Genomic DNA, 23,470 nt, shown 5'->3' on the forward strand with positions numbered 1-23,470 from the left:
GTTTTGCAGTTCAAGTCCTTTTAATGTATTTTCCTCTTTTTTTGGTTAACCTTCAAGAAAACACAAAATTAAAAAAAGGCATACTTGTATTTCCTCTGACTATGAAAACTAGAGGCTGAGTTAGAAAATATCCCAAGGCACATTTGGGCTTTATTTATGAGAAAGATTCCTGGAAAAAGTCACCTAAAGGTTACAGGATACAAGGATTGTGGGATCTGGGGCACTCTGGTGGACGCTCAGCAGAGCACGTTTGCACAGGACAAACCACACTGAGATTTATGATGCAAGCAACTTCAGACAGATGCTGCTGCTTAGAGCCTTCACCCTCCTGCCTGCAGTAGCCTCTCCTCCCCCAGCAGTGCTTGTGTAGGGTACGGGTACCTGCATCTGGCTTGCAGTTGATAGCACAATTCCTGGAAGGAGTTTTGGCAAGAGCTGCCCTTCCTATGAAGTACTGTAGCTTTCAGAATACCACATTGTTTTTTTGTTTCACAAAGTGAAAAAAATAGACTATTGCCCTCAGCCAATTCAAGGAGCAATCAGAGAGAGAGAAAAACACAGAAAGTTCCTCCTATGTCTAAGCAGAAATAATCTTCACAAAAACTGCTTTACCCAAGGGTTTGGAGTCCCAGTGATCATCCACTCCTAAACCTATTCCCTGAGACGTAGCAAGACTAACAGAATCAACAAATGAGCACAGTGCGCTACAATTCAGACAGTATTTTAAAGAATTGGCTCCTGATCCAAAAAGAGCAAATCTGAGTATCCCACGAACCCCCAATACTGGAAAATCCCAAATTCATGCTGCACATTAAAGCAAAAGCATGGTTGTACCTGCCCAGCTGACCACTACTACATAAAGAAGTATTCTATAAACAATCAAATACTGAACCAATAAGTTATAGTATTTTTTATTCATGTTAGAATTTCTATCAGTGTTTGAACATCAATATTTAGAGAGTTTGTACAATTTCCATTCAAATCTTAAAATGAAAACCACACTAGATTATAAATGGTAATTAAAACACAGTTCAGAATGGTATGAATATTCACACTCTCTTTCTCTCTTCACACTGTTAAACACTTTCTTTTCTGCTAGGGGTTTCACAAGGAAAGGTGTGCATGGTAATCATATCTCAGCAGTGTTCCAAAACATAATGGTATCATCATTACATATAAACTCTTTAAAAATATACTTCTGTCAAAAGACTTGATGACTACTATGTACACTACAAAAATAAATTTTCATATAAATAAATTATATGGCATAATTTTATCTTTGTAATTGAAATGACACAAACCCACCCCTACCAAAACAGGTAGGCAATGAGACCCAGTTTGAGTATTTTTTTTCCTTTTAACTCCTTACACTGAAAGCTGTGATGAGTCCTTAATGCAAATGTTATATACTCTTTCCTATTTAATATTAGTAAGCACTCTATACAAATAAAAATTCATTAAACAGTAAAAACATAGCTGTAATAGTGTTTCAAATAGTAATAAAATCCCTGCATCTTGTTTGTTATAAACTGGCATGACAAATACTGTAAGAAAACATTCTTATGATACAAAAATATAAATATCACCCATGATTAAAAAAAGTTAAAAACCAAAACTGAAACAAAATACATGTTGCCAGCCGCCGAGTTCTCCCCTTGCCGATCTGACTATCGGAGAAGGTCTACATTGTGCACAAAGCAGCAGCTTACCCACACACAAGCACGCAGGACTCAGGCAGGAGCAGGTGGGAGACACTGTGGCTTGCCCTGGCCCCCTTCTCTTCCAAGGAAGAGAAGGCAGTGAGGCAGCCCATGGTGCAGTGGCGGTGTCAGTAGGAATCCTGCTGACCTCTGACATGGGATCGCACACGCTTGGCGGTTGAAGACAGCTTCTAATTAGTGTCATACAGTTTTGTTGCAGTTTGCATGATCTGAGGTCACTATGCTGCTAGTGCTAAACTGGGGCCCCTCATCTTTTTGTCATTAAAAGTTTTCATGTTAGACAGTGAACTGGACCAGTAGGCAGTTGTGACATTAACCCTTAGTGTGCATTGAAACTAGCTTATGTATCATGGGAATTAGACCAGGCTCTCGCCACCTGCTCTTCAAGTGTTCACATTGGAGATCTGTAAACAAGTGCCTCTTATCAAAGTGTTTTCAAGTGAGCAAAAAAGGCATGGAAATTTGTGCATTCTAATTATCCCCATTTGGTATGCCAGCAAGGTCTGTGGGCAAAGATATACTCCCTGAAGCCACTGAAGAAAAACACTTCCCCATCCAAGCACTGGCTGCTGCTGTTCACGTGTCATGTCGTACTTAAAGAAAAGCCCCACCACTGCCGCGTTTAGAAACTGAGTATTGGTTGTGTGTGTTCGGCTCTGAACAGACAACTGAACATCTACCTGCTCTAAAAGAACACCTTGGAGAAGGGCAGAGAAAATAAGTAGAGGAAGACAAGAGATAATGAAAACTTTAGTCCTATTATTTTAAGTTAAGGTTCACCATTCTTAGGGTTTGTTTTCAATGCAGTGTTTTTTCAGACGCTTCACCTGCAGCAATCCCCCTTTAGTTTAAAAACAATAACACAAAAAGCTAAATTATTTTTGCAAAGAGATCCCCATTTAGCTGTTTTGATTAAAAGTGCCAATGCAGCATGGGAAAACACAAACAACAGAGAAAAGAACACCTCAGGCCTTACGTGTGATTACAGTCCTGGACCCATCAGAAAGTCATTTATATTTTAAAAAGTTGAAATAGATATTTTTCTTATTCTTCCATTTGATTTTTTATCACTTACAATTAACTTCCTTCTTGCCACGAAAATAAGGTGACCAAAGATGTTGCTTTCAGTGCTGAAAGGACCAGCTGAGCTGTGGCTCACCATCAAACAAGTCAATTATCCAGCTTCTAATGCCACACATAGTTAACAGTATCAATATCAAAATAAGGCTTATGCTCATTGATTTTCTACAACCACAGCACCTCTCAATATCCAGCACCTTTGGAAGTGAAAATATAATGGCTGTAGTGCTTGCACTTGGCACCTTTTGCAAAAAAACCCCAAACAATAAAGCACTACAAGAACGTTAATTAAGCCTCACAACATTCCTGGGAGGTAGGTAAGTGTAATTATACCCATTTTACAGAACAAGAAACTGAGGCATGGGGCAGTTCAGTGACTTGACCTAGGTCATGTGAACCAAGACATTAAGAACACGGGAAACTGAACCACAAACCCAAACCTAGACTCCCTGTTTTCTATTTCACTTGGGTCTTTGATGACGGCAGTCTATGGTATACGTTGGTAAAACCAACACAGGTTTCACTAGTGCCTACAAGGAAAGCCAGACTCACATCAGCATCAGTGGGTTTATAAGCCCACTGAAGTGTTACCATACAGTAAAAGAGAAACTACAGTGCACCAGGAACATACACACGAAAGCATGCACACTTCCAGATGCACACATGGATACACACAACAAAACAAAACCTGCACATAGCTAGATCTACTTAAGCCTCCCATATTAACTCGCTTTTCTTCATATCTGCTTATTGTAAAACTCACCACGCATAGCGTGTCTGAAAGTTAACAGCAACATTTCATACTACCACAGGGTTGTGATATGCAAATTTAAAATATTTTAGACATGTATCTTTTTTAAAAAATCCTATTACATAAGCAATATTTGCATAGAATTATACAAGTAAATTATACAATATTTAAGCAGCAGCAACTTATGCTGAGATTTATAACTAGATTAAGCTTAGTTGTGGCACAGAGATCCATGTACAGAAAGTACAAAATGCACACAATATTGTCCCCTTTCTATTGCCCGGAGGCAAATGACTCCAGATTATACTACTTTACATTGTTCTTTTGTATATTACATATGTGTACATCTTTTAAATACTTAAAAGAAATATTTAACAAAATAATAATACAATAGGTTACAGTAACAGTGAACTGTTGTCCTGATGCAGCTTGTCCTTTTCTACAACTTCAAGCAGTTTTCCTCTTCAAGCAGTTCTGGAAGTAGTTTTCCATCTTTGGCCTCTTCTCTGCTTGTTATTACCCTTTACACATAAAGGCAGAAGGAAAACACAAACGTTCATTAAAATTCAAGAAAAACAAACAAATCAAACTAATGCAAAACTCATTTCATGATTCTTGTGGTTACCATTAACAGTCAGGAAACCTGAGCCCTGCTTTGATCTCAGTCATTAATTTCCTGGTAAAGCAATACTGATGCCAATTAAAAAAAACACAGATGCTTTAATTTCTGAGTTCCCAGCTCTAGATACCTGCAACAAATGCAGTGAAAACCAATGAATACTTCAAGGAGAAATACGCTATGTCAAACATAGCAGGCAGTTAAGAACCTTGTACCGCCATATGCCCACGTATTTCCTTATTCTGAGGACACTATTACTTGCCGTATTTCTAGACTGTAAGGCTAAAGGCATTCATGTCTACCTATATTTAGAGATGTTTGGAGAGATGTTTTGTACATCATAAGATTTTATTATGAGTCATCAGAAAATTTCCATCCAAACTCTCCATGTCTGTGCATGTGCATGCACACACGTGTGCACATAAAACGGTTCAACAACCAATATAAAATGGCTGGCCATAGTTAAACTAGGTTCTTTCACTGAAAATCTCTGAGAAGCAAAGGGAGAAAACCAGGATCCACAGCTCATTAACCTCCTCTTTCCCCCTGCAAACCAAAGTTAAAATAGTAAGAACTGTTTTTTTCAGGCACAAAGCTCTGGATGCTTTCGGGGTAAAAACTCAACTGTTTTCTCCCATTCAAAGTATTTCCAACAAAATTAATTGAAAATTTTCAAGAGAATGAACAGCTTTATTCTTCCCCAAGCATGTGCTAAAATATCCTGCCTGTGCCACTAAACAGCACTGTTCCCTTTAACCCTCTCTTGACAGCCTAGACAGACAAGGATTTATGGATGACAAGTTCTAGGGTGTATTTGTTGTTTTGCAGGAACGTGTTAGATTTGCTGCTGGAGGAGATCTACCCTACCTACATCTGCAACAGCCACTGTGACTGCCCCTGGCAATGAAGAGATTAACTCAAGTACTTCTCCGGTGTACAAATTCACTGGGTAGGTCTCTGAATACCCCACAAAGGGCAGAGAACACCCCACTGTGCAGCAGCACACTTGTATTCCTCACAACAAACTTCAAATTCTTTCACAGATCTTTATTCAGGAGAAGGCAATTTTACACTCTTCTAAGCAATGTCTTTCTGCACCATGTTTTAGAACATGTCAGATTCAGTGATCACAAGACAGGACCTATCAACAGCAAATCACAGAATTAGTTTGGTTGGAAAAGACCTTTAAAATCACTGAGACCAACCACTGACCTAACACTGCCATGGGATTAAACTGTGGCTTGAAGTGACAAGTCTACAGCCTTCTCCAACATCTCCAGAAACGGTGACTCCACCACCTCTCCCTGGGCAGCCTATTCCTCCAACGCAAATATCCAATCTAAACCTCAAATGGTACAACCTGAGGTCATTTCCTCTCATCCTATCATTAGTTACCTGAGAGAAGACATCAGCACCAACCTCACTACAACCTCATTTCAGGTATTTGTAAAGAGCACTAAGGTCTCTCCTCCTCCAGACTAAACAGCCTCTGCTCCCTCAGCTGCTTCTCATATAACTTGTTTCTTGACCTTCTTTGGACACACTCCAGCAACACAATGTCCTTCCTGTAGTGAGGGATCCAAAACTGAACACGGTATTCAACCGTGTGCCTCGCCAGTGCAGAGTACAGGGGCACAATCACACAGCATGAAAGATGTTACACAACACTTTTGCTTCATTTTCCTCATTTGGTAAGCTAGGATTGTACAATGTACTTGTACTTACTTAATTTGAAAGGCTCTCAGAAGTAGTTCATGACTGAACCCAATAATGCTTCTCAGTGCTGGAAAATACTCTTATTCAGCCTTCTAGTGCAAAATGTACTATTATTCACAGTCTGCAAAGTTAAGATCATGAGGGACCAAAAAGTAAACCTATCTGAGGGAACAGTAACTCACAACTTTTATAATTTCTTTTTCTTTTGATCACACCATTGCCTGAAATATGCAAAGCTTGCAGCTAGAGGAGACAGACATACCTTACTGTGAGTTGTTGCCAGGTATCCTTTCCTCACATTCAACATCCTGCAGTTCTATAACTTCTACTTTAGAATTTCTTCTTTCACACCTCACGTTAAAAGGCACATGAGGGTCCTCAAACGGCCCATGGTCAGCCTCATGATATCCCTCACAGGGTGAAAAGTTCCCTCCTCTAGAGCAGTGGCTGTGCACTGCAGGGTGGACAGCAACAGTCACCGAAGCTGAGGCAGTCACAGTAGTGATAGGCTGGCAGTATGTTGGCCCTGCAGAACCTAGGGTGCTGAAAGCTGGGCTTCTCACGTTATGAGAACGAGCCCTGTGTCCCACGCGATCCCTATTGCTGGGTCCGGAATGCCCTTCGGTGGAAATTTCAAATGCATCCCTGCGAGGGCGGTAAGGAGGTGGTCGCATCCCTTCCCTTGCTTCCTGTTTGGGTTGTATGCCCTGGCGCCACATCTGCTGCGTGCCAGCCTCTGGATTAGATTTCGATCTGGGACTAGATTGATGCCTTGTCTCTGGCTGAACCACCTGAAAAAGAAATGCAGAGTTAGGCCTCTGACAAAGCGAGGCAAACAAACCCTACAGTTGCTTGCATTTCATGCCAAGAACAATTACAATAATGCTCTATTGGCTAAACTCTATAAAAGCAATGTTCTTGAGTCTGAGATTTGTTGATTTTTCCCAATAGATTTTGTCTTAAGTCCTTAAAAGCTTGGAAAGCCTATCTTCAGAAAAACACAGGGTGACAGCTGAAGATATTGTTGTAAGCTTCCTACACACCAGTCCATCTTCTCAAAGGGTTGGGTGACAAGCACTAAATGCTAACTCCTTCAAAAACCAGAACTACAGGCATTTGGAACAGGCTCTATTCCATGCGCAGTACACACAGAGGATGTCAGCAGGGTAGTTTGTATAGACTGTAGGAATCTGTTTCCTGATTTCTGTAAAAGGCGTGAAGCACAGCAGCCACATCACTCAATAAACCGTGACCAACTTCAAATGTGGCTGTGCTTGTACCTACTTCTAGGCCTCTACTGAACAAAACCAGACACACATCACAGCTCAGCATGCAGCATCAGCAGGGGTAAGAGACACATCTTTTCACTTTACTTTGAAATCACAGTTATGCCAGCCTAGTAGCAACAGGCTCAAGGTTTGGTATAACCCTGCAACTCTTCTGGGTCTACCAAATCTTCCTCCCCAGAATGTGCTGTCAGAAAGAGGTGTATCAGACAGTGGTCCTCAAATAGCTGTGTGGAAGCAGTCTGGATCTTCCAGTTTATTCCCATTCCCCCTCTGAAAACAGTCATCAATGAGACTGAGAGCTCTCTCTTGTGGCTCGTGCCATTATGATGTAACAGCAATTACATATCAAAGACATTTTGCTTTCATACCATCATTTTAACCCCAATTTTATCCTAAAAGAGAGCGTGAGGAAAGCGTTCATTCCCTGCTCACAAGTTTTGGCACAAAGTTCCATATATTTTGGCTGATTATGCTATGCAAGAGTTTTCCACAAAAATAAACAGATTTAAATAGAAAAACCTCAAACACTATTCTTGCCCTCTTGACAGACAATATGCAAGCTACTTACACTGGATCTCACAAAGGCAGGATTCTCATTGGCTTCCACTACTACTTGATGGACTGGTGCCCCAGGGCCTTGGGTAGCCTCGTACTGATGAAGTTCTTCACTAATGCCAGACACTGTGGTTTGAGAGCTGTACTCTGAATCAGAGGAATCTGATCCATTAGTGTGCCCAGGTGGCAGTGCAAACCTCACAATGCTGGGAGGTGGCTCAGGAGATGGTGTGGGCAAAATGTTTTGTCCATTTGCTGGAGAAACCTGAAAACAATAGCATGTTCAGTAACATTCACTTAGCTCACCCTTTTCATCACTAGAGCCTGCCACAAATGTTCTGCCAAATACGACTTCCTGTGCCACGAGAACCTCAGTACCAGTTTTCTCAGGAGCAGTTACAATGAATTGAAAAAAAATTAATGAAAGGGAAAAAAAAAGAGATGTGATCTTCATCTATATGCATGTAAACAGGATTACAGGTTCTTTTGGGCATCGATGTCTCAGGAAGTGCATGTATGTGTGTGTGTGCACACTTACATATAAACAAGAAAACTGTATGTGGACTTAGCCCCTCCTTTAGCACACAGTTAACAGTGATTTCATAAAATCACCTCGAATGCTTATGTACAATAGGGCTCAGTGTCTATTTGCAAAGAGACATGGGCACATGCATAAAAGCAATGTGTGTGGTAACAACTTACGCACATACATGTGGCTTGAGTAACGGACATGTAAGTCCCTTATTCTAGGAACATATGAGATTACACACTGTTGTCAAAAAATTGTTCTACTAACACTAAAAAACTAAATGCTTCCAAAATATTGCTAGTGCTGTGTACATACCTTGTGTTTTATTCTTGTACACACACATACACATTAATAGACATACGAAGCACAGCATGTTGATTCTACTAATATGTGATAAAGATAGTTCCATATAGTGCAGTAATTATAGTAGATAATGAATAATCAACAATCAAATATATATGTGGTATCTATGAATCTTTTTTTTGCTAGAATTGAGCCTTATTCTGTAAAGTTATCAGCATGTAAGCAAAGCCTTCTGCCCATCAAAAATGTTGCTTGAGCCAAGAGTATACTGCAGGGAGGCATAAGTGGACAGGGGGAACCTCCTGGCAGAGCAGTCACAGTTATCAAGGTGTGGTCTGTGGACCACCACCACTGTATGTTGGTCCACAGAGGCCTCCTTGGTGGTCTGTGAAGTAAAACATTTGGAGGTAAGCAACAGAGGCAGTGAGGCAGGAAAGAAGAAGGGACATGTCCAAAAAGAACCATCTTTTGCAAAATATTGGGGAATATATTTATTTCACAAACTACCTTGCATATCACATCACACTTTTAAAAGCATAAATAATCCTGCACTTAATCAAGTTTATTGACTGAAGCCTCTAAAAGAGTACTTATGAAAAAGGCTTAAAAGACATTAGAATACCAACTAAAACCAAGCAGCACTTTTAAAAACTCCACGCAAACTAGACCAAGGAATTTAACAGATGTTAAAAAAAAAAAAAAAAGGTAATTCAGAAAAAAGGGAGTGATCTGGTGAGGGCAGGAGTGCAGACAAAGGGGTTTTTTTCCTGTTCACCATTAATTTTACTGACCTCAGGGTATGGTCCAAAGAATGAGAGAAGAACAGGAAGCAGCACCAATCCATTGAGAACGCCCAGAATGGTTAAGATTGCCAAAACAGCAAAGAAATACCTGAAGCAGAGTTTAAAGAGGTTTGAGGGAGAGAACAGCCACAAACACTGTTATCCCTTAGAAATAAGGGATAACAAATAACTTCTATATATGTTAACATAAAACATATACAAAACAAAATCTAAAATACAACCAAGATGGTATTACACAATTATAACACTTTCTATATACAGAGAAAGGGATTTTTTACCTTAGATAAGCTACATTCCACAACCCAAAGTGTTAGTTGATAAAGGAAGGAAAAAAAATTACATTTGTTAATTTGTCAGAATCTGAAAGCATGTGATGTTATTTATGAATGTGTTACACAAACACAAAAATATGGAATGTGCAGTGAATAGCTGAATGGACTGAAAGCACAAATACAATGAAAAGGGGCCCCCATTAGTGAAAACCCAGCAGAAGCAAACAAATGAAGTGAAGGGTGTAGAATTTAAACAATTTAGGCTAGAAGGAAAAGAAGCCCTCTTCTCCCAGCAGCTAATCCACTGTGAAATGCTCCTGCATCTTACAGCAGAATCTCTAATTAAATCTCCAGTGTATCAGGTAAAGGTTTCCCTTGCTGTTCATTAATCACAACTTTCTGCCTAAATTCTGTGAGTTCGTTTTAGCAAACAGCTCGAACTTCAACTTTTTTATTACACAGGAACCTGCTTTCTGCAAAGAAAATGCTGCCTATTCTATAGTAAGCTTCAGCATTGTACTGAGTAAGAGCACTCCACAATGGCAGAGCTGCAATGCAGGCTAATCTTTTGTTGAACAATTTAGCATCTCTGAATACTCTTGTTTTGCGTCAGCCAATTCAAACATAAAGGCTGAAGTACTATGGAAGAAGAGGAAAGTGCACAACTGGTTGTCCTTTCCCACCACTGAGGGCTAAGGTCTGGGATCCTTCATGAATACCAAGGTAAACCTGTCAGTGAAAGGAAAGCCTTGCTAGTTGGTATTCAGCACAGCTGGGGCTCAGACTAAACCTAGGGCTGCCTTGTAACTAATGATTTTAAGGACTCGGTCTCAGTAAATTCCTGCAGGAGAAGGCAAAGGAGAAGAACAGAGAGGACAAGTTTGCTACTAATGGGTCTGCTGATTACATTGTCTAGCTGGCAACAAATTTTACTGTCTCCCTGTTTCCACAACTGATCAAGTCTATCAGACTCCTGTAAAACTACAAATACCCTGCTATCACGAAACAATTGGGAATTTCTGATCTGCATTAGCAAAAAAATCAGCCAGCCCATCTACTCTACTAACATAAACTACCAGAACTTTATACTAGGACAGAGATCAACAACAGGCATTAAAAACATTTGCATCTCATCCATCTAACTCTAGGATAAACAGGGGGATTATAGCTCTGACCACTTGGTGTATACAATGTCTGTTAATTTACTTAATCTTCCACATTGTTTGACTAATCTATTGCTTTCCGGAAGTTTGGTATCTTCTTTGCCCCCTTGTAACAATGCTCAGACTTCCACAGTTTATTTTATTTTAAATTTTAAGCAAGGCAAACTGAAGTCACATTGTGCTAGGAAATGAGAAACTGCTGGCCAAAAAAAGTAAAATAAATGAAGTTGAAAAGTTGAAAGGCTCATTTTGTAAACTGAGAGAACATCCAATCCAAATTTGGTGTGTAGGGCTCTACAGTCTTCTATTTGCACTGACACAATAATATGATGGCCAAAATTTCATCTGTTAAGTAGGAAAGTGTCACACCAAATCCACTCCTGCAAATTTGGGTTAATTCTGTAAGTAATGTGTGTATTAGAGTGCTTCAACCCTTTCAAGATTTGATCTTAAAAGAGCAATTCTACTTTATTTCTTCAACACCAATAAAGTAAAAATCACTGACTTGGGAAAAAAAATTCTACAAATTCTATTTTGGGACATGAAATAACTATATAGTAATAATACTTGTGTAGGTTTCACAAGGTCTAACTGTGAGCTGCCTGCTTTTTTCAAATCTCTTACATACATAAACAAAAAATCTTGATCACATTCAGCAACCATTCTCTCAGTTCCTGCCTCTGACACTGTTTTTCTTGTTGTCAAATGGATGACAGCTTACTCCAGTCTTCTACCCAGCTTATGTCTATGTAAGTAGTTGAGTCATCTTTCAGAGCACTTTTATTTGGGCCAGTTCTACCTCGGTTTATTTTAGGGCTTGGATTATTTTTAATTTGTTTCATGCTATAGTTTGCCATAGAACTAACCTCTGTTACTTCTAAGAACTCTGTAAGTTGTTTGGAGTAGAATAAGATCTGTTTCATTGTACTTCTCAAATTCCCCTCCACAAAATCCACACTCCTCTCATCCTTAGCAAATTCACATTGTTAATTAAATTCACAACAAATAGTCTGCCTGTACTTCTATGCCTTCAGGTTTTGCTTTACAAAACTTTAATAAGAAGTTCTGTGGTCACAGTTATGGTTCCCCAGCTCCCAAATGGGGCTTTTTCCCCTCTCTCTGTTATACATAGCTGTAAGCTTCACATAATGATGTAAAAAAGCCTAGAAAGAGTCACCTGCAGCACAGTTCCAGCATGTTTGTAGACTTACATGTTCTTTGCACACAAACTGTTGTGCATACAAAAAGGACCTGAAGGTTAAAGGTCAAACCCAGATTATACCGAGTAAAACTTGATGCTTTGAACTGACTCAAACCCAGAATTAGCAAACTGCTAAAGAGATCCACTTTGTGTTCTTTCATACTGGGCATCAGCTTTTCTTGGAACAGGTTTTAATACCAGTAATGGAAACACTACCATACCCAGCAAGTAACAAGGAGTTATTAACATACAGGGGAAGCATGACCATAATGTAAGCATGCTTGACACACCATGCATAGGAATATAATGACAGATACGCTGAATAAAAATTAAAAGCATGCTGGGTTTTATTTTCAAAAGTAAGTCAAGACACATACAAATGCTTACCTGACAATAAAATCAAACTCTGATCCTGCAAGCATTAACACTCCAAGCAGAGTGGACACAGCTCCATCCAGTACTGGTGCAAACATATGTTCCAGTGCAAGGACAGCCCTATGGTTCCTGTCCCCTATGGCAGTTAGAAACGCCTGTAAAACAATGAAGTTCATTTCATTAGACAGACAGATGCAGCCTTCCCAACAACCTCTCCCACAGCATGCAGTTTTTCACTTGTTAATTACTTAAAGCTACAGCTTATGAAAGTATCTCTATAGCTGGGAAAGCATCAAGAGAAGGCCTGATTCTGCAGTCACACCACACAGCAGCAGCTGAACTCACACGACCATAGAAAGCACTAATTAGAGAGTCAGACCATAGTCATAATTTTGGAAACAATGCCTGCTTTAATCAGGAGGCTTCTGTCTCCAGTTGCTTATTTCCATCTGCAAAGAATTCATTTCACAATGAAAGCACTTCTGGTGTCAAAATTACAGAGTGACTCCTTTCACTCACATGGGGCCACAGCTTCCATGACTTTCTTTAAACACTTTCCGTTTCACTCAAAACAAATATTTTTACAGTTTCTGCTGCTTCAAAGCTAGCAAACCTATTCTGTATAAAATTGCTTTAGGAACAGTAGCACCTGAGCCACAATATGAGTCGTGAGAAGTCCCCTCCAAGTCCTTAGTGGACAAACTGTATCAAGAAAGCTTCAATACTGTTGTTTCGTATGAATCTGGGTTTTCTGTGTATGACTTCATGATTTAAGATTCTGGTTGACTTTCTTCCTGTGAATTATAAGGCCTCTTCAGCAAATTCCCTATTGCCTTTTAAGATCAGAGCTCAAACAGCAGTCGTCCTCCTGGTCCTAGAATTTGAGTCTCTTCTCTAGCAACTTATTTACACTTATCTGACAAATCTGGGGTGAAGTAAGTCAACAGATTTAAAAACTACTTGGTGGGGCAAGCATACAAAAATGGATGGATGCACAGTGAGATTCCTAACCCTCACTTCCATAGGTAGCAAACTCATTATTATTAATCTTTAGTACTGGAATAACAACGGTCTGTGGAAAATTAATGTATTTAGGACATTATAGATTCCCATATACATAACTGGATGAAATGGAACACAAAACTGTTTGTAACTCATTTCCTTCCAAGCATTAGTCACTGACCTAGGAGACCAAGTTAAGATCCTAAAATTGCCAACATTTTATTTTGAAGTATTTTGAGAACGATTCCTGACTTTACATACCAAAGCAACGTGAACAGTGAATTCCACACCAATGCCAACAGAAGCAATGAGGATAACCACAGGCACTGCACTCAGCTTTATTCCAATTAGACCCATCATGCCAAACAGCTCCACAGTCATCAGAGCCAGCACCACCACCTAGATGATTTCAAACACCTGTTAGTAACTTACACTTCAGACAAATTGAGACAGATATTTCAGAACAGTGTGGTGACTATGAAACATACTCCCATAAGCCATCTTACAAACCCAAAGACAAGCTGCTTTTCATTGAGCTCAATGGCAATGACCTGCTAAAGAGCCAGTTAAAACTATACTCCTAAGAACCAGGTAACAGAACAAGCATCAGTTTTGGTTTGGCTACAATTTATCAGCGATCTGAAAAGCAATTTATTCTTCCTTATCATGGATACCCCCCAAAACATACATTTTCTGTTCTTCACCTTGGACAATCCTTCCAGAAAATTAACTTTCAACTACCTGTACTCTAATTTTATTTTTTTCTGTAGAACTGCAAATGTAAGTGTAGATGACTTCTGAATAGGTTTAAAGCCAGAATAAAGTGGATGTCATAACCAGTTGACAAGTCTCAGGTTAGAGAAGGGCACTGAGCTTTTAAGATACTTGGAGGTACTGACATGGAGAAAGTAAACAGGTAAACCTAGCAGAAGGGTTTTATTCTCCTTTTATGTACCTTGGTGAAAAAAAAGTGACAAAAAGGGAGGGGAAGAAAACCTGTAGAATTAAAAGTTGCTAGAGCTGAGCTGAAAAGAGAGACACAAAAGTAATGGCGGACTCTTAAAATAAAGGCCTTTTCTCCAAGGGAAAAAAGTATGCACTACAATAAATGATTTTATAAGCTAATGAATCAAGAGTAATAACATAAATTGCTTGATTAAGTGCTATGAAAAATATTCTAGACTAAATATTTACCTTTTAACATACCTGTCATATAAACGTATGTTACAGAAACTAGTAACTGTTTTATGCTTTCCCATTTCTGGCATTTCATAAACCATAAGACAGTTTATGGAATTTAAACATAGGAACATCATCATTCAATTTATGTTGAATGTTTATTGAGAGGCTTATGGTGCCTTGCAGAAAGCATGTAGGAGTAGACTCTTCACTCTATAACCTTATGGTTCTTTCTCAATAGCTCAGATACACTCTTTATACAGTGTGTGCCACACTACCCAACCATTTCAGTTTTTGCAGAAACACTTCAGTGGGAAAATTTACAGGCAAGTCAGTCACAAGCAATTGCCTTGAAAAGTAACCACGACTGAAAAAATAAAAGGGTAAGGAATAAATAATTAGAAATCACTTTAATATTTAATAAAACTGTTACTTTTCCTCTGTGTCTTTATTTTTCATGTTAGTGTGCATCTGAGCAAGAGCAAAAGTTTATATACCTTTCTAAAAAATCTTTGAAACTGCAGAAGAGGTGGCCAAAGGATTAAGGTTATTAAGGTTTGTACCTTTAGCATGAACCCTACCCCCTTAAGTTGAGTAAATATATAATGAATGATGCAATATACATACTCCACCAGAGGCCCAGACATAAACAAAACCTTCCCGACTACAGCAAGAGCTATGCTGAAAGGAATTTGACTTCAACAAAGACCCTTATAAAAAACTTACAATGATCCCAGCAGTCCAGGGGTTTAAAAGGAAGAGGGCACACACGAGAAACGTGCAAGCCAGAACCACACTAATGGATAAGAGAAGCCAGTGACGAAGTCCAATGTATTGCTCCCAAAACAGAAATGGGTAACCGTTTGGGTAGCTGGCAATCCCCAGGCTGGTGTAGTTACTGCAGATAGCTCTCACTTTCTCAATAGCCTCCACAAAGTCAGAAGTTTCACGCAATCCATTGAGGTAGAAAGGAAACTGAGCATATTCTATGGGCTCAGCTACTGGAACTAGGAAAAGGATATCAGCGTTAAATCATGTGTCTGGAAAGAAGATATGCAGAAAGCATAATTTGAAAAACATTTTATTCTTCACAGGAATATGCTTAGAAGTCTTGAATTTGAATTTCACTTCTTTGGAACAAGTGACATCTAAAAAACTCCCCAAGAAACCGAAAGCTGAAGCAGTACAGGAAAATACTGTATTTTGTCACTCATGACAGATATTTCAATACTTGTGTTTAATCCTCAGCAGTGTTAAGGCAGCTTTTAATGAGTATCTGGCCAAAAAACACTCAATGCAATTTAAAGCAGAAGATTGCATCAATTTTAAGAATTTCTGCAAATGCTGCTCTTCTGTGAAGTGCAGTTTCTCTGAAATTAAAGGTCACTTCCCTGAGATTAATTGAAGCCCACTGACAGAAACTTGAGAAAAAACATGCTTCATCAAGCTAGTTGCTTTTTAAGATTTCCACCGAGTGTTTTGAAAGTCAGATTCAGAATTCCATGTTCTGTAGCTAATGAGAAAAGTACTATTTTGGAAATACACGACTTTTTGTCCTTTCATAATCTGACAGACCAATATGGTCCATTCTGAACATAATGCTAAGTTCGCTGATTGACAAGAGAAAAAGAAGCTTTACACAACAAGCATTTTGTTACTTGCCATGGTGTGTTCCAGACCCTGTGGGGTCATTCAGTTGATTTGCTAAACATGATTTGCCCTATTATAATCTCCACTATAAATTTTCATTAAGATTTGGCTGACTGCCACAAAGCTCTAGGGTTCTGATACACCAAAGCACAGCTAGCTGGTTATCCAATCACATTTCTAAGTGTACCAGTCCTTCTCTACGTGCTCTCTCCTCTTCTCCACTGGTGTCTAACTAGCAATCCTCCCAAAAAATTGAAAGCTAAAGCAAAATAATGTGATCTGGCACTGTTGCTCAGGAAAACAGTGAATGGCATAGAATGGGACTGCTTGTCTACTCAGTAGCTCTGCCATATCAATGTTGGTAGCTTTAGAATATGAGTTAACTTGGTAAAAATTCCTTAAGTATTAAGAATTAAGGATAAACATGATATGACCTCAGTGATGAAACTTCATGATTACATGGACAGGAATTACATGCAATCTCCAAGTTCCTCCAAACAAAAATATCCTTGGACACTCAAAGTTATACTCTGAATTTTTAGAGCTCTAAACTTTATAAAACTCATTTCCCAACAGGACAAAAACTCTGTGATGATGCCGCATTTGCAGTGCTGCATGGGTCTCCTCAGACTGCGGAGTAACACAATATATTGTCCTGTTTATACTTCTGAGCCCTGTGCAACATCAGCAACAGAGTTACTGGTTGTTGAAGGAAGGAGTGGGGAGCTTATATAAACTGTAAGACATGAAGATGAAATGCAACTTACTTCTCAGCCTTGTTTCTGGCATATAGTCTGCTTTGTCATGGACCCACTCTGGGCGGTGAGGACGGATGTTGGCTTGTGAGGCAGCATAGGCCACAGGGTCATTGCTAACCCAGGCTGTCAGGTAGATGTAGAAAGCATTTGGGTTAATGATTCCATCTGCATCCACCAGACGTTGTTTAGTCAACTGCAAAATGGAAGAAATTACAAGGCTTTGAGAATGGGTTTAGGGTTTGGGGACTCCTGATGTAAATCTTTCATCAGATGGACTGGAGATAGATGCTGCACATACAGAGCAAGGGAAAAGCAAAAGAACGAATCTTCGCTTGAAGTAACTGATCAGTAAACTATTATTTGGCAAGAAGAAGAAGAAAAAAATAATCTAAAACACTACAATGACAAGAGAAAATGGATGGTTATGTATAATTAGTACTTGTAAATACTACACAATAACCACCAAATTAGCAGATGATTCCAGAATAGACTGATCCAATTAAATTTAAATTCTGGAAAGATGCAGCCAGGAGTGAAAAAAACAACCAAGTTGGAGAAACATATTTAGGGACAGGGAAAAGAAATCTGGCAAGAGTCCCTGTACACGTCTGTGTGCAGTTAACCTCTGTTGTTAACACTGAAGGAAATGCCACCCAGTAAATGGAGGAGAGCTATAAAAATAAAACAACATCTGTATAAATTTTGCTAACACTTGCCTCCTATGACCTATGTATTCAGAAAATGCCCAGTGTCAAGAAAGCAGATGAGTGCCCTGTATTATTTGGGTCACTGTGGGCAAATGCATCTGTGGGATAAACAGCAGTAGTACACTTCTAAGGTTCTGTAGCCAAATCCTGCACAGCCAGAGCTCTGACAGAGGACTCTGAGGGTGAAAAGTATTACTGGGTTTTTTTGTTTTGTTTATTTAAAATTCTCGGCTTGGCTCCAGTTTCAGGTCTTTTTAATGAAATGAAAAACAACAGTGACAGCAGTTTAAAAAAAGAAAAAAGCTGGATTCCAAGGATCTGGATTCAATTAGTCCACAGGATATGCAACAACTGTATGTCTTCAAGCTGTCTCTGGAACTGCACAGTACAGCACTCAGCCCCGGTGGGTGCACCACACTTTTCTCCCTCCCAGGCACAGGAAATTATATCGGCAGCTGCAGTCCAGTTGCATTTGTTCCACAGCGTACCTGGTACCCTCTGATAAACAAAATCTCAGTGAAGGTTTTCTTTTCAACTCCCTTTCTCTGCTTAATACAAAGCTGAAGTTTCATTCAGATCTGACAGCACATTGCATGTTGCTATACAGCAGTATGTTTTACACACCATAGTAACTTTGAACAATGTACTCCGTAAATCTGTCACCTTTAATGCCAGGAGAAAAGAAACACAAAAAGCAGATCTGCCAAGAAACTCATTAGAGTCTATTTTTCTGCCTGAAAGCACAGTGATGACTCTAGGAGAAGAGAAGTTAGGTTACTACAGAATTTCTCCTCAGATGTGTCAGACCTAATGTACTTCCAACTACCAATGGCTACAGCAAATGCAGTCACATGACACAATAATATCGCAAAAGACCATCAGCTATATTCAGGTGATTTTTAGCTCTACAACAGTAGAGCTGTACTGAGTGGCACAAGAATATGAAATAGCATGTATCAATTTCAGTTCCTTCCACTATCCTTCATCAGTATCTTTTTAAAAATGCTATGTTTTGCATAAATCAGTAGGAAACAATGAAATGATTGCAAATGCTAGACTCAAAGCCACATCAGAAAGCTTACTGAAGGTCAGCCCTGTAAGGCAACCTGATTCAAATCAGAAACAATGCCACTTAAGGCAGCAGGGTTAACACTTTGTCTGTCTGGCATACCACCAGATTCAGTCTATCTGTAGATGCAGCAAAACACTTTTCTCAACAATTTCAGTGGAAATCGAGTGTGTCTGACACAGGAGCAGCACCAAACACACCCCAATTGGTAACAAGAGCAGGCATTCCCAGTGCTGATTTTGAACGCTGCAATACAGGCCAAACGGCAAATAAAAAGTACTTTCAGCAATGTCAGTTAGGTGTAGCTTAGGCATTCAACTCATCAAGATGAAAATAAATACTAATATATGTTCTTTGCATCTCCTCCCACTCCAGATGACTTGCGTATTTCTGTACAAACCTGTATGGATTCTCATACAGTACCTGGCTGATGTCAATGGGCTTTGCTCGGTTGCCTGTTTGTACCAAGAGTTTGTAAGCCAAAACAGCATCATCAGATCCGTTTTTGTAATTGTTGTAAGTGATCTTCCCAGTTTCCCAGTCACTGTCAAATGCATCCTGAAGTCCTGAAGAGTTAAGGAAGACAAGGAGAAAACAAGCCAAGCAGGTAAGCTAAATTGCTCTTAAAAACGAAGTGTCAGTAGGAAGAAAACTATAATGCCTTTTTTCATATCTGAATCAAGAAGAAAATTAACCACCTGTTCCCTCCTAAATTTGGGGTCGTCATTCACTGTTAGCATGTGGGAAGATAAAAGTACTAGTTGCATGTCCTCTATCTTGCCCAAAGAAAAGCAGGTGAAACAAAGTGCAAGGAAAAAGCCTCAGGAGTCTTCCTATGTCATGCAGGCCAACAAAGCTGAGCTAGTAAGCTGGAGATGTGCACAGTGGCGTAATGCAGCTTCCTCTCAAGACAAAAGAGATCTTGGACAGAATAAGGTCACTCTGAAGTGTGTCCTTCTCGGAACCTCTGAGAGCAATCTAGCACTCTGATTGGGAGAAGTATACAGGGAAAGCTTAAGCTTGTATAGAATAACAAGTGTTTTTTCTCTCGTGAACCAGAATTCCAGAATCATTACTCAAAGCTCCATTTTGCGTTGTCACCTCTTTCATACTCTCCTCAAAACAAAGCTGAAGTCCTGCTGTGACCTGGATGGTGCCAGAACAGGAATGGCCTGGGTTCAGCCCTGATCCAGCTTCACTGCCAATTGCTGACTTAAAATCAGAGGAGGCACTTAATCCATTTTCTAGAAAGGAGACATCCTCTATACTTCCCCCTCTGCCTCATCAAAACCCTGGCCAAGTACACTGAGCCATACAGGATGACACACACTGCTCTCATTAACGTTTTTGGGCTACTGCAGAGCACCGAGGCAATAGCTTCTACAATATAACCAGAAATTCCACTACAAGAAGGAAAAAAAAAAAAAACCACACAAAAAAACACCACAGTGGTACTTTTCAACTTCAAACAGCAACTCAGCTGCTCCTTGAGCACAGCGTGAGTGAACACGGTTTTGTCAATTTGTTCCATCTGTTCAACTTGTGCAGCTAATACAAGTTGTGGGATCTGCTGCCAGCACATGTAAAGATCACAGCCAACACCTATTCACTTTCAACTGTTATTTTCCTTCTTGCCACCCTTCAAGGGGGAGGGAATACCTCACAGCACAAATTTGGATCAGATTTAGTACAGGAAGCCACAGCCTCGTACAAGGAGGCTCTGTGCAAGCAGATGACAAACTGCTTGTCCAGGAAAGGAAAGGAAAAATCCAGGGGAGAGGTGATGGAGGAAATCAATGACCCACCTCTCAGCTGTGCTGAAGATCTGTAAGGAAAACCCTCATTACAGACTAGTTAGCTACAGCTGTACAGAGATAAGAGCACTGGAAGAGAAAATGCACCTGGCCAGCACCGCCTCTGTGCTGGAGTACCCGCTCCCATTCACAAATTCATTGCCTCTCCCTAGGAAAACTACCTCCCATGCTGTCCTGCATATTGCACAGATTTGTGAAGCCAACAGGCTGAGAATCAAGCAATGACAGAAGCCTGCCAGATCTCAGCATGCAGCCCCCTAGCACCTGCCCAGGAGGACATTCTGCCATCAGGTTTTCTAGTATCATCAAAGGACTTCAAGACTCCCTTTTTAAAAGCATTCTTTGCTGGTGTCCTTGGAAAGGGGAAAACATCTTCTAGGTCATTCAAACATATCAAGCAGTCCCTCTTGTCCTAAATTCAGCTCCATGTCAGCCTCTCAGAAAGTATCCAGGCAACAGCATTTGGGCTATCATGTGTGAAAGACAACTCTGGAAGGTTAAGAGGAGGCTGTTAAAAAAGCATATAGGAAAGGAGCCCTCCAAAACCCAGCGTAACTTATGGTAAAAATGCCTCCTTTCAGCGTGAGGAGCACACTAACAGCTATAATACACAAGCGTGTGGGGGCTGAGCTTTCAGACTAACATAATCCCCTCTCAAGAGGACTCCACAGGCACACAACAAACATATTCACTGGCCCATGACATTTATGACTGCAAGGTATGTCAAAAAAGGGCATATACAAATAACATCACTTTAGCAGGTAAAAACTCATCTTTTTTCCACCTCCCCACCCCTCCTCTGTTCTCACAAGTTTGGTCATCCCTCAAACTCTGCTCCACGTTTTATCTCTCTTCTTTGCATGGCTTAACCACTTTACACTCTGGGTTCATTGAGATCTTGATTAAAAATAAAGTCTACAGAAAAAAATACCAAGAAACCACTATATCAGTTGTGCTTGATTTATAACTAATTAAAAAATCTCAATAACATTAAGGTTTTCCCATAACACTCTGAAATTAATAGCAGAGTTGCAGCATTCAAAGGCAACAGTATTTCCATTACAAACTGCTCATGTCAATGATTTTAAAAGACATTTAATCATTTATAAATGGATTAATGAAGTATTTCTGGTTAGAGAGGTAAATTAACTTGTTAACCTTTTTGTGCAGAAAAGTTATAAAAACTATGGGAATAAAAAAAATATTTATGGGATTTTTTTTAGTAGCAGCAGTCATTTTTGCCTAATGCTTCATAAGAAAGGGAAATCCTCAAAAAATTATGTGGGATGTAGGAATGGGTGCGAAGAAGGAATTCCTACTGACTCATGTGAACAGCTAGCACCATCACACACCAGATAAGATTACCCTTTGCAAAAACAATTCTCATTACAAACCATTAGGGGATTCAAACTACCTCATTTACATTCGGTCATACACAAAAATGTTAAAATTCCCAACTTGAATGGATTTTTTATTCTATTTCTGAAAATGCCAACAGAACAGCTTATGCTAACATGATACAATACCAGAAAGCAAAACACAAGGGAATCTTTGAAAAAGCAAGAGTGTCAGGCTGAAGAAATTCCACTGCTAGTATATGGCTTAGACCAATGAAGCCTTCTTGTTCACATGCCAGTGCTTCCCTAACTCTGCTAGACAAATAAGCATGTGTCATAAGGTCATCTTCAGCCATTAATCTCTAGCACTGAACTCCCAGTCAAATCAGCAGTAACTACCCATGAAGCTCAAAGTTGTCCCTACTTTGATTATCCTGCTCCCTCAGCATGCAAAAGTGAAACAGCAAAACTACTTCATGGACAATCATCCTTGAATTCATCCTAAATCTGCACCTTGTTTGTAAATGCTGTTTTCACCTTCCCTCCTCCCATTAATATGCTGTCTTAGCAATGACCATGCATTTTTGTGTCTATTAGTGTATGCACCTTCAGACAATTCCCTGTCACCAGTGTGGCAACTGCTCCATGTTACATCAATGCCCAAGAGAGCCAATGGCATCCTCGCCTGTATCAGGAACAATGTGGCCAGTAGGACATGGGAGGTTATTCTTCCCCTGTACTCAATGCCGGTCAGACCACACCTCAAGTACTGTGACCAGTTCTGGGCCACTGAATTCAAGATAGGTGTTGAGTTACTGGAACATGCCCAGAGAAGGGCGACAAAGCTGGTGAGGAGCCTGGAACACAAGGTGTGTGAGGAGAAGCTGAGGGAGCTGGGGTTGTTTAGCCTGGAGGAGGCTCAGGGGTGTCTCATTATAGGCTGGATGTTAGGAGGAAGTTCTTCACAGAGAGAGTGATTTGCCATTGGAATGGGCTGCCCAGGGAGGTGGTGGAGTCGCTGTCCCTGGAGCTGATCAAGAAAAGCCTGGATGAGGCACTTAGTGCCATGGTCTAGTTGTCTGGATAGGGCTGGGTGATAGGTTGGACTGGATGATCTTGGAAGTCTCTTCCAACCTGGCTGATTCTACTACTTTAGAGCGTAACTTCTTTCTATTGATACATCCTGGTATTTTTCCTCTTTATAATTCTGTGCTTGCAATATCACACTCTGTGAAGGTAACCCTGCATCTTTAGGAAAGCAGCTGCTTTGCATTAGTTGTGCCCCTCTTGAAGAAGGTAGGGATGAAGTAAAAGGATACAGACCTAAATGTTAATTAGTAATCATAAAAATTAATTATGAAGCTGCTGATGATCAGTGGACCAGACAATGCACCCCCTATTAGAGGGCTGGCAGATCCACCTGAAGCATCACAAATTTGCAAGAAAAGAATAGGAGCACCCTAAGAGAGGCGCAGATCTGGATTGGTCATATTAGCATGGACAACCAGGAAAGAGGACACATGCAGGCCTTTAGCACTAGGCTAAGGTCATGCAATCAGTTCTTTGCACAAGGCATC

At 40.0% G+C, this 23,470-nt stretch overlaps 1 protein-coding gene across 2 annotated transcripts in view; it reads right to left on the reverse strand.

The window, feature by feature from the left end:
• Nucleotides 1-884: 884 nt before the first annotated feature.
• The window catches only part of PTCH1 (patched 1), a 71,446-nt gene continuing 48,860 nt past the window's right edge, over nucleotides 885-23,470 (reverse strand). For both annotated transcript variants that reach the window (XM_064176579.1, XM_064176578.1), the window contains 9 exons: nucleotides 19,166-19,308; nucleotides 16,976-17,159; nucleotides 15,285-15,565; nucleotides 13,641-13,778; nucleotides 12,390-12,532; nucleotides 9,355-9,454; nucleotides 7,745-7,996; nucleotides 6,150-6,678; nucleotides 885-4,073 (listed from right to left, as the gene is read on the reverse strand). In XM_064176579.1, the coding sequence (XP_064032649.1) occupies nucleotides 6,151-6,678; nucleotides 7,745-7,996; nucleotides 9,355-9,454; nucleotides 12,390-12,532; nucleotides 13,641-13,778; nucleotides 15,285-15,565; nucleotides 16,976-17,159; nucleotides 19,166-19,308 (1,769 nt within the window). In that variant the 3' untranslated portion in view covers nucleotides 885-4,073; nucleotide 6,150. The remainder of the gene's footprint in view (nucleotides 4,074-6,149; nucleotides 6,679-7,744; nucleotides 7,997-9,354; nucleotides 9,455-12,389; nucleotides 12,533-13,640; nucleotides 13,779-15,284; nucleotides 15,566-16,975; nucleotides 17,160-19,165; nucleotides 19,309-23,470) is intronic.

The sequence above is a fragment of the Pogoniulus pusillus genome, chromosome Z (assembly GCF_015220805.1).
Source record: "Pogoniulus pusillus isolate bPogPus1 chromosome Z, bPogPus1.pri, whole genome shotgun sequence".
NCBI classification, from domain to species: Eukaryota; Metazoa; Chordata; class Aves; order Piciformes; family Lybiidae; genus Pogoniulus; species Pogoniulus pusillus.